The sequence below is a fragment of the Artemia franciscana genome, chromosome 13 (genome assembly GCF_032884065.1).
Source record: "Artemia franciscana chromosome 13, ASM3288406v1, whole genome shotgun sequence".
Lineage (NCBI taxonomy): Eukaryota > Metazoa > Arthropoda > Branchiopoda > Anostraca > Artemiidae > Artemia > Artemia franciscana.
The window spans coordinates 19447246-19462402 of record NC_088875.1 but is presented as its reverse complement, the minus strand read 5'-3'; the positions used below and the strand labels follow the sequence as shown (position 1 = coordinate 19462402).

At 34.6% G+C, this 15157-nt stretch overlaps 1 protein-coding gene across 8 annotated transcripts in view; it reads left to right on the top strand.

The window, feature by feature from the left end:
- Window positions 1-15157, top strand: part of LOC136034619 (valine--tRNA ligase-like) — a 79068-nt gene that overhangs the window by 40281 nt on the left and 23630 nt on the right. For all 8 annotated transcript variants that reach the window (XM_065715910.1, XM_065715906.1, XM_065715911.1 and 5 more), the window contains 4 exons: window positions 819-1018; window positions 1549-1670; window positions 4212-4320; window positions 13138-13285. In XM_065715910.1, coding sequence (XP_065571982.1) covers window positions 819-1018; window positions 1549-1670; window positions 4212-4320; window positions 13138-13285 — 579 coding nt within the window. The remainder of the gene's footprint in view (window positions 1-818; window positions 1019-1548; window positions 1671-4211; window positions 4321-13137; window positions 13286-15157) is intronic.

The following is a 15157-nucleotide window of genomic DNA, read 5'->3' as shown; positions in this document are numbered from 1 at the left end:
AATAAGAAGAGGCCACCTTCGGCCTGAGAGAAAGGCCAAAATATGGTTAGAAGAAAAAAGCCAATAAAAGACCATCTCTTGGATAAAAGTTTTTTTTTCAAAATCAATTATCTATTATTATTAAGTTAATGTAATTTGTAGTCATACCAAGAATAGTAAAGCCATAATATTTTCGTTATTTGTGGTTAGTATACCAAAGCTTCATAAAATGTTACAAGACTTAATTTATAATTTTTTAAGTGCATTAATTCAATTCAACTGTTTTCAGTTCTTTGGTTTATGTAAAAGTGGTTATGTAAATTTTCAAATTGCAGTTAACCTTTATTGATATATTGATAATTAATGATAAAATGGTGGTCTTGTCAGCAATTAACTACAAAAACTGGCTATCTGACTCGTCAGTGTATTTGTATCTTGACGGCATGGCACGGGCTGGGCTAGTGGCCGGGGCTGTGCCTTACTGCGCAAAGATTTAACTCGAGAACACTCTAATGGTGGGGAGTGAGATGGCGTGACCTGCATATGTCGCTAAATTGTTTAAGTTGAGAAAAAAACTAACAGGCTTATAAAATAGCAAATTAAAAATGAAAAAAAAAAATCATTTTCACCCCATTTGGGGTAATTTACCCTGGTTCCCCGACCGCTGCTTTAGATTTTTACATTTCTGTTAACTATTCTACAATTGTTCTACACCGTTTCTATACGCCGTATACGGTCCATCACCGTATAGTATACGGTGATGGACCGTTATTCTAGTGTCTCTTAATTTTACCATGATTAATTTCTTTAGTTTATAGCTGAAATTTTATTATTTTTAGTTACTGGTCAACCTGTTGGCGATAAAGACGATGACAAGTTTTGGGTCAGTGGAAGAACAATGGAAGAAGCAAAGAGAAGTGCTGCAGACAAATTCAAGGTCACTGAAGATAGTATAAGTCTTACACAGGATGAAGACGTTTTGGATACGTGGTTTTCTTCAGCTCTATTCCCTTTCTCTGTCTTTGGTTGGCCTCAAAAGGTACTCTTACAAATTGATAGAGATAGAAACTGGATGCATGGGAACGCATAAAAAATGCTCTGTAACCAATAGTGATCATTGTTTCATCCAAGAGAGAAGTGGGCTTTTATGTGGGTGCACTTTTCTTTTGCACAGTTTTCACATACGAATATGGTGATGAAAAAAAATGAAAAAAAGTTGTTGGAATTGCATAAATAATTATAATAACAATTTATTGTTATCCTCTAAACACGTTTACCCTCTATTGTTACCTCTAAAGCCTGTTGTATTTTCAATATTGCATATTATAATTACAAATTTGAATGAATTTTAAACTTAATAAATCTTACATATAGAATCACCATAAACTCTATTTAGTAGTTTTGTCACTAATGGCATTGGTCGTACTAACTACAGGCTTTTTGATTTGCAAAATAGTAAATGCTATAAATTTATAATATGGCTTTTTTAGGAATTTAATGTTAAAAAATAATTTGAGTTAAAAAAAAAGATTGCCCAATTAATCTCATTACTTATATTATTCATTGCAGACGAAAGATTTGGAGCTGTTTTATCCAGGAACGTTGTTAGAAACTGGTCATGATATAATATTCTTTTGGGTCGCCAGAATGGTTTTCTTTGCCCAGGAATTAACGGAGACACTGCCATTTAGGTAATAATTTAGTGTTTCCTCAGGCTCTTTAAACCGATAATGCCGTAGATAAAGACAATTCGAGTTCCCGACCCTTTTTATTCCTTCTTTCTTAGGGACAAAGTTTCTACTTTTGGATGCAGTTACATTGCTTTGAGCGCATTTTGGCGTGCTTAAACTAAATATCCGATGAACAGAAAACTAAACTTCAGTGTTTCAGGCGTAATTATGGCGTCATATATTTCAAGGGTTCTATACTTGCAGGGAGAGGGCTGAATGACCTCCCCAAGATCAGTGCAAAGTTCTTTGCATGAGTAAATATGCAAAGTTCTTTTTTCTTTATTTGTTATGTTTGTATTTTTATGTAGATGTAACTGCTCTTGTAAAGCTCTTGATGATGTGCATAATGCTATAACACATATGTCTTTTGAAAAAGGATGTATCATAATTAATCCATTCTATGAATTTGACCATAAATGACAGACAGGAAAAAGCCTTTGATTTTTTTTTTGCTGGATACAGTAAAGAATGAAGAGAATCGGCAAAAATTTTAGAAAGCAAAGAAAAGTCTGCAGGGTGCAAATGCTAATTTTCAAAATTCCCTTAAATTTGGTTTTGAAATAACATTTTCCTGTTAAGACTAATCGAGATAATAGTTACCTTTTTCTGAATCAGATACGTATGGCATTTCTCACGGGCCAGTATAATTGAAACAAGTTCTTTGATTTTTGCTTACTATGGGCCGTGATTCGTTGTTTACGCGGTTGCAGCTACGGCTACGATAGTTCCAGCTACCGATATAAACTGGTTCAACTAATTATCTGGTTAAGTAACCATCTAGTGTCAGATTGGGGATTACAACTGAGAAATTTTGGATTTTAAATTATTGTACCCCTGAAACAAACTACTGCAGAAACGTCATTCACCAGTCTTGTCAGGACCGAGTTCTCAAACTTTTGTTGAAAGTAATTTTGTCCATTTGAAATTGTGTTTGCAGTGGAAAAGTGAATTTGTATAAAAGTGCTACATATGTTAAAAACCTCTTTTGTACAAAATTTCCGTCGTGAATAGTTTTGAAATATTACATTTTAAGGTTTCTGTTGTTAATGGATGGTGGAATTACCACGCCAAGCGATCTTACTTTAACCCACTGCTTCTAAATTCTTTTCTCAGTAAACAATGCTCAAATATGATTTGAATAGCTGTGTTTTACTTTTTAATATAGTTTTTGCTCTGTGTGTGGACCTAGCAAAAAAAAAAAATTGTAAATATTAACGCTAAATTGAAAAATCGGAAATTTACTTTCCCACTAATTCGTGTTTTGTAGTTCAGTAGTAGCTAAATATAGTTTTTGTGCTGAATTAGAAATAATGGAATCACATTTCACCCACACTTTTTAGTAACGATGGCAATAGCTATTTCTTTTATCTTGTCAAGCGTCAAGGAATCCACACTAATGAAAAAAAAATAATACAAAATCCGAAAAACTATTAAGCCAAAATGTGAGCCCTAAGAAGAAAAAAGTTTGCATAAGAGGAAGCTGAAGCTCTTGTAATTGCAAAGTATTTGTAGAAGTAGTTGACAACGATTAGTAGTATAAGATTTATATCCCAGTTTAAATTCAACTTCAAAGAGTTTCGTGCGAAATGGTAAAATTCTTTTTTGAAGTATCAAAGAGAGCACGGAGTTAGTCTTAAAATTTTCTATTTGATTGTAAAATCTTTGAAAGTGATACAGGAGAGAATATGTCATTCGAAATAGCCATGCCAGGCGATAAAAACTCGCGATAAGAATTGCTAGTGTGTTGCAACGATTTCAGAGCTTGCAAAGAGATTCATTCCGTAGATCGCTTTTGATCAAAGCTAGTAATTGGAAGTTGCCAATTTTTGGGTGAGGTGCACGCTCCATATTGAGAAAAGTTGATTTTTATCACGGTTCAAAACAAAAGAAGGATTCAGATATAGCATAATTTTCTACAAGTTCATTTACTCTACAAAATCTTTTTTTGATAAAGTACAAACTCTAAGAAATTCTTATCTACAAATCTGTTTACTTTAGATAATCTTATTTGCTGGCTAAAGATATATTAATGTAGCAAATATGATTTTTTTTTCTCATCCCTCCTCCCATTCATCCTCCCAAACGTCTGGGCTTTAGTAGTTTTCGAATGTCTTTCTAATATATTTCTTATTTGGGCTGTGTTAAGGGGGGGGGGGGCTGACGAACTTGCACACATCTTGTCCTCTGGTATCAATTCATTTAGACGTGCTACTGCCAACATAAATTATCCATGTTCAGGTCCATTGCGTACCGGCTAAAAAGTTTAGGCATATATTTTATCTCTCGAAGGTTTAAGCGTAGAAAAGATGTATACATCCACGTGTCTCGCTAAATCGAGTTTTAGGAAGGGATTTTGTACACCTTTACTTGTGGCAGACAACACTTTCTTTGAATCATTTTGAGAAAAGTGCATGATATGCCTAGTTGGATATTTATGTAGAATATGTTCATATTCTCTGTGACTCTGACTCTTGGTTCCTAATTTTCCTCTTACGTTCACAGAGAAGTATATTTGCATGCAATGGTCCGAGATGCACATGGAAGAAAAATGTCCAAATCTTTGGGGAATGTCATTGACCCTATAGATGTCATTGATGGCATAACTTTAGAGGTAATTATATTTAGTAGTTATTTCATATTTCTGTCATGCAGTGTAAAACGATAAAGTACATGTTTTTTTGTCTGGTATCTTTTTTTTTTTTCAGAAAATTACACTAAGAATATTTTTTAGATATATGTTTAAAAAGACAAAAAAGTAAAAAAGGGCGAGTGATAGATCAGTTGCTTTAACTTAGAAAGGCTCTACTAAGACTAGTCGATTCAGTTTTCTTTTTAGATGCATGTTTAAAAAGACAAAACAGTAAAAAAGAGCGAGTGATACATCAGTTGCTTGAACTTAGAAAAGCTCTGCTAAGGCCAGTCGACTCAGTTTGCTTTTTGGATACATGTTTAAAAAAGACAAAAAAGTAAAACAGAATGAGTGATAGATCACCTGCTTGAACTTAAAAAGGCTCTGCTAAGGCCAGTCGACTCAGTTTGCTTGGAATTCTTGCCATAATGAAATTTACCTGAACACTTGGTCATATTTCGGTCAAACTCAATTTGAAGTATGAGCCAGGGCCCTCTCTATGCTTTTTCGAGGTTAAGACCCAATCCTATTTCTGTTCGAAATGAGGGCGCGAGTAGTTTTGATGGGGTGGTATACTCAAAGTCTTGGTATTTGTGTGGGTATTTACCGTTAGTGGTAATTTGATTTTCGTCAGAAGTAGCTACCTTTGGTCTAAGTAGCTATATAATGGCTAATTTATCGGTCATATCTTTCGAGGTTTAAGGTAGCATGATGTCTTGAGAGGGGGGAGAACATCTGAATTCTTGTTGTTTGTGTGTGTATCTACTGTTTCTGGTTATTTGATATCAATCTCAGTCAGAATTTACCTATGTATGACTTAGTTATGCCTTTGCAGAGCCTGGGATGAATTTGACCTCTGTGGGAAAGAATTGAAAAGTGTCTGGAAAATTCTTGTCAATGGCAAACCCGGTCAACAGCTACAGTTATGGTTTCAGCGGTCCATAATTGTTTGGACAGTTTTATGGGGATGGCTAGATTCTGGATCTATGTGCATCAAAAGGTTTATTAAATCTCAATTAAATTCAATAGGGAGTAAAAGCTAAGGTTTAGTTGCGCCTATCTGGGACCTTAATCTTATTCGATGGACGTACTGGCACGCGTTGCTCCATAATTATAACCAATGGGTCATCGTGTCTGTAAAACTTTAAAGGGACCTTGGGATACAGATCTGGTTTTTTCTATATATTAACTTAAAAGAAAAACTTTCCGAAAAAAAAGCTTATCAAAGAAAAGTAAAGGTTATTTTAAACTTAAGATCAGCAGTTACAAATGCCTGTTAAAATTCAAACTTAAAACGACCAGAAATTACTATTAAAGACTAAATGAACGAAGAGCAACCGAACAGAAATGAAATAAACAATCATAGCAAAAAAACATACAACAAGTAATAACATAAATGAATAATAATAAGTAATAACATAAATGAATGAAGTAATGCTTAAATTGTATATTCAGATAAGGTTAAAACGAAAAAAAATATTAGCAATATAGTATTATATATTGTATTGTATTGTTAGACAATATATCTAAGTATTGAAACTCAAAATGAACAGAAATTAAACAAACCATCAATGCAAACAAACATACAATAGATACTAATATAAATGAATAAATAAATCTTAAAACGAGTGAAACTCAAATTGAATAAGCACATCAAGCTTGAAACGAACAAAAATCACTACAAACAAGAGTTTGGGTATCGCCTCCCTCTCCCATTGTTAAAGTCTAAAACCTACTGCGTCATTGGCGCTTTACTGAAAACTACATGTGTCTTGAACAGTCTCGGAAAGTGTAAACAAAATCAAATTCCATATTTGATATATAATTATATTTATTATTGACAGATCCATCAGTTCAAGATTTTATTTCACAGTAATTTTATTTTCATTTTGAATGCTGTAAGAACTGGAAGAGAAAACACTTGTAATATAATTCGTTTTGAGTGAAGCGCCAATGACATAGTAGGCTTTAGGTTTTCAAACAGTTCGTGGTAACGAACTGTAGTAAGGAGCGACCCGGCTCAATAGTAACCAAAAGTCTAAAAAATGGAATTTTGGTAGCAATAGCTACATCAAAAGAATCGCATTTTAATGTTGATTTTAAATATATATGTTTCATCAAGTTTAGTCTTACCCATCAAAAGTTACGAGCCTGAGAAAATTTGCGTTATTTTAGAAAATAGGGGAAAACACCCCCTAAAAGTCATAGAATCTTAACAAAAATCACACCATCAGATTCAGCGTATCAGAGAACCCTACTGTAGAAGTTTCAAGCTCTTATCTACAAAAATGTGGAATTTTATATTTTTTGCCAGAAGGCAGATCACGGATGCGTGTTTATTTGTTTGGTTTTTTGTTGTTTTTTTTTCCCAGGGGTGATCGTATCGACCCAGTTGTCCTAGAATGTTGCGAGAGGACTCATTCTAACGGAAATGAAAAGTTCTAGTGCCCTTTTTAAGTGACCAAAAAATTGGAGGGCACCTAGGCCCCCTCCCACGCTAATTATTTTCCCAAAGTCAACGGATCAAAATTCTGAGATAGCCATTTTATTCAGCGTAGTCGAAAAACCTTATAACTATGTCTTTGGGGACGACCTACTCCCCCACAGTCCCCGTGGGAGGGGTTACAAGTTCAAAACTTTGACCAGTGCTTACATATAGTAATGGTTATTGGGAAGTGTACAGGCGTTTTCAGGAGGATTTTTTGGTTGGAGGCAGGGGTTGAGAAGAGGGGGATATGCTGGAGGAACTTTCCATCTAGGAATTTGTCATGGGGGAAGAAAATTCCCATGAAGGGAGCGCAGGATTTACTAGCATTACTTAAAAAAAACAATGAAAAAGTTTTTTTTCAGCTGGAAGTAAGCAGCAGCATTAAAACTTAAAACGAACGGAAATTATTACCCATATGAGGGGCTCACCTCCTCCTAATACCTCGCTCTTTACGCTAAAGTCTTTTTAGTAATTTCAACTATTTATTCTGCGGCTTTTGTGATTCAGGGGTTATTCTCAATGAATTGGGACAAAATTTAAGCTTTAGTGTAAAGAGCGAGGTACTGACGACGGGGCGAACCCCTCATATATGTAATAAAAAAGTAAGAATACAAAAGTTCTTTACGTAAGCTAATTTATAAGTTACGTATATCTTTTACTTCTAAAAAGATTCGTAAAAAATTAAAAGTTTTAGTTGCCTTTTTAATTAACCGAAAATCGGAGGGCAACTGGGCTTCCTCCTCCGCTCTTTTTTTCTCAATATCATTCGATCAAAATTATGAGAAAGCCATTTAGCCAAAAAAATAAATTTACAAATTTCGTTCTAATTATTCCTCTGCGGAGAGCCAAAATCAAAACATGCATTGATTCAAAAACGTTCGGAAATTAAATTAAAAATAAACAAGTTTTTTAAATGAAAGTAAGGAGCGACATTAAAACTTAAAACGAACAGAAATTACTCCGTATATGAAAGGGGCTTTTCCTTCTCAACGCCCCGATTTACGCTAATGTTTTTTTACTGTTTTAAAATGTAGAGTTATGAGAAAGAGTCAAACCTTAGCGTAAAGAGCGGGGCGTTGAGAAGGAAAAGCCCCTTTCATTTACGGAGTAATTTCTGTTCGTTTTAAGTTTTAATGTCGCTCCTTAATGTCATTTAAAAAACTTGTTTTTCTTATTTAATTACAGTTAAGGAAGGGGGCTGTATCCAAACTCTTGTCTGTAGTGAAACTATATTCATCTTAAACAATTTTAGAAAGAATTAATAAATTAAACTGAATATTTGATGTATAACAATATTAAGTACTGAAAGCTCATCAGTTCAAAATTTTACTTGATTTTCATGTTTATTTTCAATCTTAAGTACAAAAGAAAATATTTGTAATATAATTCGTTCTCAGTAAAGTGCCAATAACGCAATATGTTTTAGACTTTTACAGTGAGATAATTTTTTTTTCAACATCAAATGCTGATCAAAATATCAAAACTATTATCAAAGTAAAAAAAAAATATCAAAGTAAACAAGGTATCAAAGCAACTTGCAGAACTTACGGCCCTTGTACCGAAACTTGTCATAAACCGAAGTTGCCAAGTAAAAATAACTAAAACTGAATATTGAAGTAAACAAATTGTCAAAGGAAGTATAAGCAAGTTAAGTAACTCAGAGCTATTGCCTCGGGGTTTGAGGCGGGGGGTTCGACCCCGGAAGCATAATTGTATCGCCTTTGAACTTTTTTGAATAAAATGGCAATCTCAAAATTTTAACCGGATGCAATTTGAAAAAGTAGGGCGTGAGCTAGTTGCCCATTGATCACTTTTAGACTCTTAAAAAACAACTAGAAGTTTCAATTTCCGATCAATTGAGCCCCTCCAAAGTTAATACAACCACCCCTTCTACAAAATCTTGTATTCTAATAATAGGCAACTTACATAAGTTACAAAACTTGCTCCGGGGGCTATGGAGGATTTTCAACCTCTTAAGTTGTAGTAATTTGAATTTTGGACTATTTTGAACAAAATGACTATTTCAAAATTTTGATAGGAACAATTTTTGGGAAAAATGCATGGGCGGAGGGGGGGTCTTGTTACTTTTTGATTACTTTCGATTCTTAAAAGGGGCATGATAAATTTAGATTTCCTGTTGAATGAACTTCCTCCAAAGTTTATAAGACTACACTTTCCATAGAAACTTTATATGTTAACGATGGGATGCAAGTATAACTTACAGCCCTTTCCCCAAAGGCTGGAGGGATTCACACCTGGAACCGTAGCTGTTTGAAACTTGGATGATTTTGAACAATAGCCGACTCAAAATTTTGATCGGAAGCATTTAGAAAAAAATGGTGTGTGTGGGGTGCTTAATGTCTGTTTATTTTTGACTTTTTAAGAACGGAGCTAGAACTTTCGACTTAAATCTAGTGAGCCTTTTCTATATTATATACGATTATCCCTTTGATTCAAACCTTATATATGAACAATGGACAGCTTGCATAGCTTAAAGCCCTTGCCCTGGGGGGAGTGAGAGGTTTTGTCAGCCTCCAGGGCATGATTATTTTAATGACTTCAGCTTTTGACTATTTTGGACATAATGACCATCTAAAAATTTTGATTGGCTGTATTTGGAGAAAAGATAGCGTGAAAGGGGGAAGGGAGGCTTGGTGCCCTCCATTACATTTGGCTCTTAAAAAGGGCAGTAGAAATTATTATTTCTAATTTAATGAGCCCCTCCGAAGTTGATAAGACCAATATGAAGCACAAAAATAATAAACAAATATTGAAGCTATATAAGATTTGTTCATTCATGTATTTTTGCACCTGCTTCTTTATGTTTGTAAGATGCCTTGCCCTTGGATCTCTTTTGACTCTTAAAAAAGGAACTAGAACTTCCAGTTTCCAACCAAATGAGCCCTCTCTGAAGTTGTATACGAGCATCCCTTCCCTAAGAACCGTATATGCCCCCAAGGCATATCGTACAACAACTGGCCCTGGGCCCTGGGGGTTGTGTTGAAAACAGTTTTTATTATTTGACCTTTGAACTGTTTTTTAACAAAATGGCTATCTCAAAATATTTATATGATGCATTTGGTGAAAAATTATGTGTGCGTGTTGGGGGGGGGGCTAGTTTTCCTTCAATCTTTTTTGACTCTTAATCTTTCACTTTCCAAACAAATTAGTCCTCTCTAAAATTTATACGAGCATCCCTACCATAAGAACCATATATCCCCCGGGGCGTAACTTTCAACGCCTGCCCCCGGGGCCTGGGGGCTTGTGTCGGCACCAGGGTTTTTGTTATCTACCCTTTTAACTATTTTTAACAAAATAGCTGTCTAAAAATTTTTATCTCATGCACTTGGGAAAAAGGGCGTGGAGGGGGGGGGGCTAGTTCCCCTTCGATCTTTTTTGGCTCTTTAAAAGTAAACTAGAACTTTCACTTCCCAAAAAACGAGCCCTTTCTGAAGTTTTTAACTAGCATCCCTTTCATATGAACCATATGTACCCCCACGGCATAACTTACATCGTCTGACCATGTGCCATGGGAAGTTTTGTCGACACAGGAAATTTTCTTATCTCACCTTTGAACTACTTTTAACAAAATGGCTATCTCTAATTTTTTATCTGATGCATTTGGAGGGAAAAAGCCGTGGAGGTAGAGTCTAGCTGTTCTCCAATCACTATTGACTCTGAAAAAGTGAACTACGACTTTCAATTTCCAATCAAAGGAACCTTCTCTGAAGTTTATACGTGCATCCCCTCCATAAAAACCATGTATGCCCTCAGGGCATTACTTACAACGCCTGCCCCCATCCCTAGGGGCTGTGTCGACACCGGAGTTTTTGTTATCTGACTTGAACTATTTTTTAATAAAATGTCTATATTAAAGTTTATATCTGATGCATTTGAGAAAAAGTGCGGGGGTACTAGCTGTCTTCTGATCACTTTTGACTTTTAAAAAGTGAACTAGAACTTTCAATTTCCAATTAAATGAGCCCTCTCTGAAGTTTATACGACCATCCCTTCCATAAGAACCTTATATTAACTTACAACGCCTGCCCCCAGGCCCTGAGGGGGGTGTCGACATCGGAGTTTTGTTGTCTGACCTTGAAATATATTTAACGAAATGGATATCTCAAAATTTTATCTGAGGCAGTGGGGGGAAAATGGGCATAGAGGGGGCTAGTTGCCCTTCGATCTCTTTTGACTCTCGAAAAGTGAATTAGAACATTTACTTTCTAATCAAATGAACTATCTCTTAAGTTCATGCGAGCATCCCTTCTATTAGAACCATATTTGCCACAAGGGCATAACTTACAACGCCTGCCCCCGAACCCTGGGTCGTTATGTCGACCCATGAGTTTTTGCTATATGATCTTTGAACTATTTTCAACAAAATGGCTATCTTAAAATTTTTTGGATGTATTTGGGTAAAAAAAGGGCGTGAAGGGGGCTAGCTACCCTCTGATCACTTTGACTCTAAAAAGTGAACTAGGAACTTTCAATTTCCAATCAGATGTGTCCTCTATGAAGTTCATACGAGCATCTCTCGCATAAGAACCTTATATGCCCCCAGTGCATAACTTACAACGCCTGCCCTCTGGCCTTGGGCGGCTTTGTCGACATCGACATTCAGATAACATTTTGTTATCTGAAATTCGAACTATTTTTAAGAAAAAATATATATCTTAAGATTTTATCTGATGCATTTGTTAAAAAAAAATGGCGGGACTCTTTTGACTCTGAAAAGTGAACTAGAACTTTCAATTTATAATCAAATAAACCCTCTTTGAAGTTTATACGTTTATCCCTTCAATAAGAACCTTACATGTCACCAGGGCACAATTTATAACGCTTGCCCCCCGGGCCCTGGGCAGTTGTGTCGACGTCGAAGTTTTTTGGGGAAAAAGGGCGGGACTCTGAAAAATTGAACTAGAACTTGTAATTTCCAATCAATTGAGCTCTTTCTGAATTTTATATGAGTATCCCTTCTATAAGGACCATATTTGTCCCCGGTGCGTAACTTACAACGGTTGTTTTTGTGCCCTGGGAGTTTGTGGCGAACCCCGGAGTTACTTTCAATTTCCAATCAAATGAGCCCTCTCTGAAGTTTATACGAGCATTCCTTCCATAAGAACCCTACATGCCACCAGGATACAACTTATACCGCTTGCCCTCGGGCCCTGGGTGTTTGTGTCAACATCAGAGTTTTGCTATCTGACCTTAGAGCTGTTTTTAACAAAATGTCGATCTCAAGATTTTCATCTTATGCATATGGGAAAAAGAGGGCGGGGGTCTGGTCGGCCTACGATCTCTTTTGACTCTGAAAAGTAAACTAGAACTTTTAATTTCAAATCAAATGAGCTCTCTGTGAAGTTTATAAAAGCATCCCTTCTATAAGGGCCATATTTGTCCTCAAGGCATATCTTACAAGGCTTGCCCCTTGTCCCTTGGGGGGACTGTGTCGACCCTGTGTTTTTTGTCAAATGATCTATAAACTATTTTTTAAAAAATCACTACTTCAAAGCTTTCATAGGATGTGTTTGGTGAAAAAAGGGCGTGAGAGGACTAGTTGCCCTCTGATCACTTTTGGCTCTTAAAAAGGGCACCAGAACTCTCTATTCCTAATTGAATAAGCCCCCTTTGAAGTTAATACAATGACCTCATATGAAGTGCCTCTGGGTAAAAATAAAAAATAAATAGTAAAACATTGGAGCCATAAAGCCTTTACTATAGGCAACGCTGTAGTGCTGCCTCTGATGCTTATTTTTACACTCTTTTGGCGCTTTTAATAGTAGGATTCCGAGATCATCAATTATTTGCCACTTATTTACCCGACTAGTAGTTTCTCTCGTTAATCTGATAAGTTCCAAATGTGTGGCTGAGTAGGCTCGTAAAATGAACGTTTATCAAATAATTATTATTTATCAATATAAATGACCTTGTATTTATGCTACGCAATTGTGGTGTACCGAAATGCTGTGATCTTGTGTCACTTATCAAACACGGGGATACATTTAAATTTTAAATGGATCACTAGCTTGCTTGTTTTATTTCATATAGCCTAAAGATCATAAAGTCCTAAAGATTTTGTTTCTGCTAAAACACTGACAAAGCCAAATCATGGATTGAATGTCAAATTAATAATCTTTAGTAGAACTATGAAACAAAAGAAGGAAAGAGAATTTGTAGATAGATTGAAAATTTATAATTATAATAGGTATAAGAGGTTATAATTTAAAAGGTAGATTGAAAATTTTCATGCTTAACAATAAGAGTTTAAAAACAAGTTATTAAAGGAACTAAATTTCTTCTTTTTTTAGAAATTACATTCAATGTTGGAGGATAGCAACTTACATCCAAGAGAAATTGAAAAGGCCAAAAAAGGTCAAAGGGAGGAGTACCCGGAGGGAATCCCAGAATGTGGAACTGATGCTCTTCGTTTCACATTATGTGATTATACACAACAAGGTCTGTTGAATAAAACAGAGGCCAAATTGACCAACTTCATAAAAGAAACAGTAGAGAAAAAAAAAAAGGACCAAGATTCGTTACCGATTTGATTTTAATGCAAGTACTCTATGGTAGAAAAAAAAATGTCCTCAATTTTTCGGTGTTCACTTATGTGCTTCACTTTGGAGAACACTTAATTGCTTTTTGAATATGCGTTTGGTCAAATTAGCCCCTAAAAAGATTATGTAGTGCTTGATAGCAAAATAATTTTCGTCTTTTCTGGGTACTAACCCTTATTTATGGAAAATCCTTATTTCTCCCTAAATTTAGAAATGAACCATAAATTACAGCACTAAAACTTAAATAGGAATGCCTAGAGTGGGTTTGGTCAGATTACTTCCTGGGAGATCGGTTATTCGTCGAAAATAAACGTTAATTAATTTAAATGCCAAGACCATTCGCTTTAGTCTATTAGGTATTTAAAATCTGTTAGATTTTCTGGTTTTTTTTTCAAATAAGCTCGCTTTAATAAATATTATGTATGTATTGTTATGTTTTAGTTTGTAGCATATCACAGATTTACTGAATCAATTTTGGACAGTAATAAATGGATAAAACAAGTACTTATATAATAAACTGTTTATTATTAAACTACAGGAAAATCAGATATTATAGGTGTTTCCATATACTTTCATCGAAAATCATGTTAGTCTTTTAATTAGGTTTTGTATTTTTCAAATTTCTATGTTGTTTTTCTTGTTGTTTATGCATTTTATTTATTGTTATTCTTACCCTTTCTATATTTATGATTATGGGGAGGGACAGTAAATAAAGGTCACAAGTATTTTTTATCTCTTTTGCTATTATTGGCTTAAATTGTTTTGTAATTTGAAAAGGTTAATTTCGTCCATTTTTAGCTCTGAAGTATCTATTTGGAAATTTGTCGACGAATATCTTCAAATTTCCATCATTTAGTTTAGAAAAACGTTTCTCAACAAAAAAAAAATCAAAGAAAATTAAAGAGCCATATTAAAGCCTAAAATGAGTAGAAATCAATTTATCAAATAGTTAAAAAATATAGGTAATAGAAATTACATTGAAGTAATAGTAAAACCCGAAAAGACCTAAAACAAAGAAAAATTAAAATGAATAATCACATCAATTATTACATCAAATAACACATCAAATAATCACATTGATGAATAGATGCCTTAGCAAAACGTAAATTGATTTTGGAAATTTTCGCAAAATTTCAGTATTCAATCAAATTATCTATCATTTGTGGTCTTGAATAATAATTTTTTTATATTGCTTTTACTGTAAAAATATTGTTGGATTTTATTCCTATAAATTTCCATGGAATGCAGCAAAACTGAAAGCACTTATTAATGAGCTATGCGTCTTCCATGTATTATTATTTCACGTATCATTAACCTGTCTGATTTTTGGTATTTATAGGGCTGGAGCCATCCTGTAGACATCCTGGAATATACACTTATCTCAATCCGCAATTTTGTTTTAAAATACCTTTTCTGTTCCATTTTTGATGAAATTGTTCGTTTAAAAAAAATACATGTCAAGGTCTTTTATAAAGAATAATTTCGTTTTTTCGTCTTGAAGATAAAAATCTTGAAATGGAGGTTACGAATCTATGCAAGGAGACTTGTGTCCTAAATTATTGCCTTAATTGATATCCAATGCGTCTGTCTACACGCCCTGAAATTTTCAAGCGAAACAACGGTGATAATCAAATTTTTTATGCAATCTCTTTTAATTCAATCGAATCTCTTACTGTTTTAAGTTTCAAGTCGGCAAAAAAAGAAATGCTGGTTCTTTTTTGGCCGTGTTTAAGATGAAACAAGATTTCCTTGTTTCAGGGATTTCTTGTAC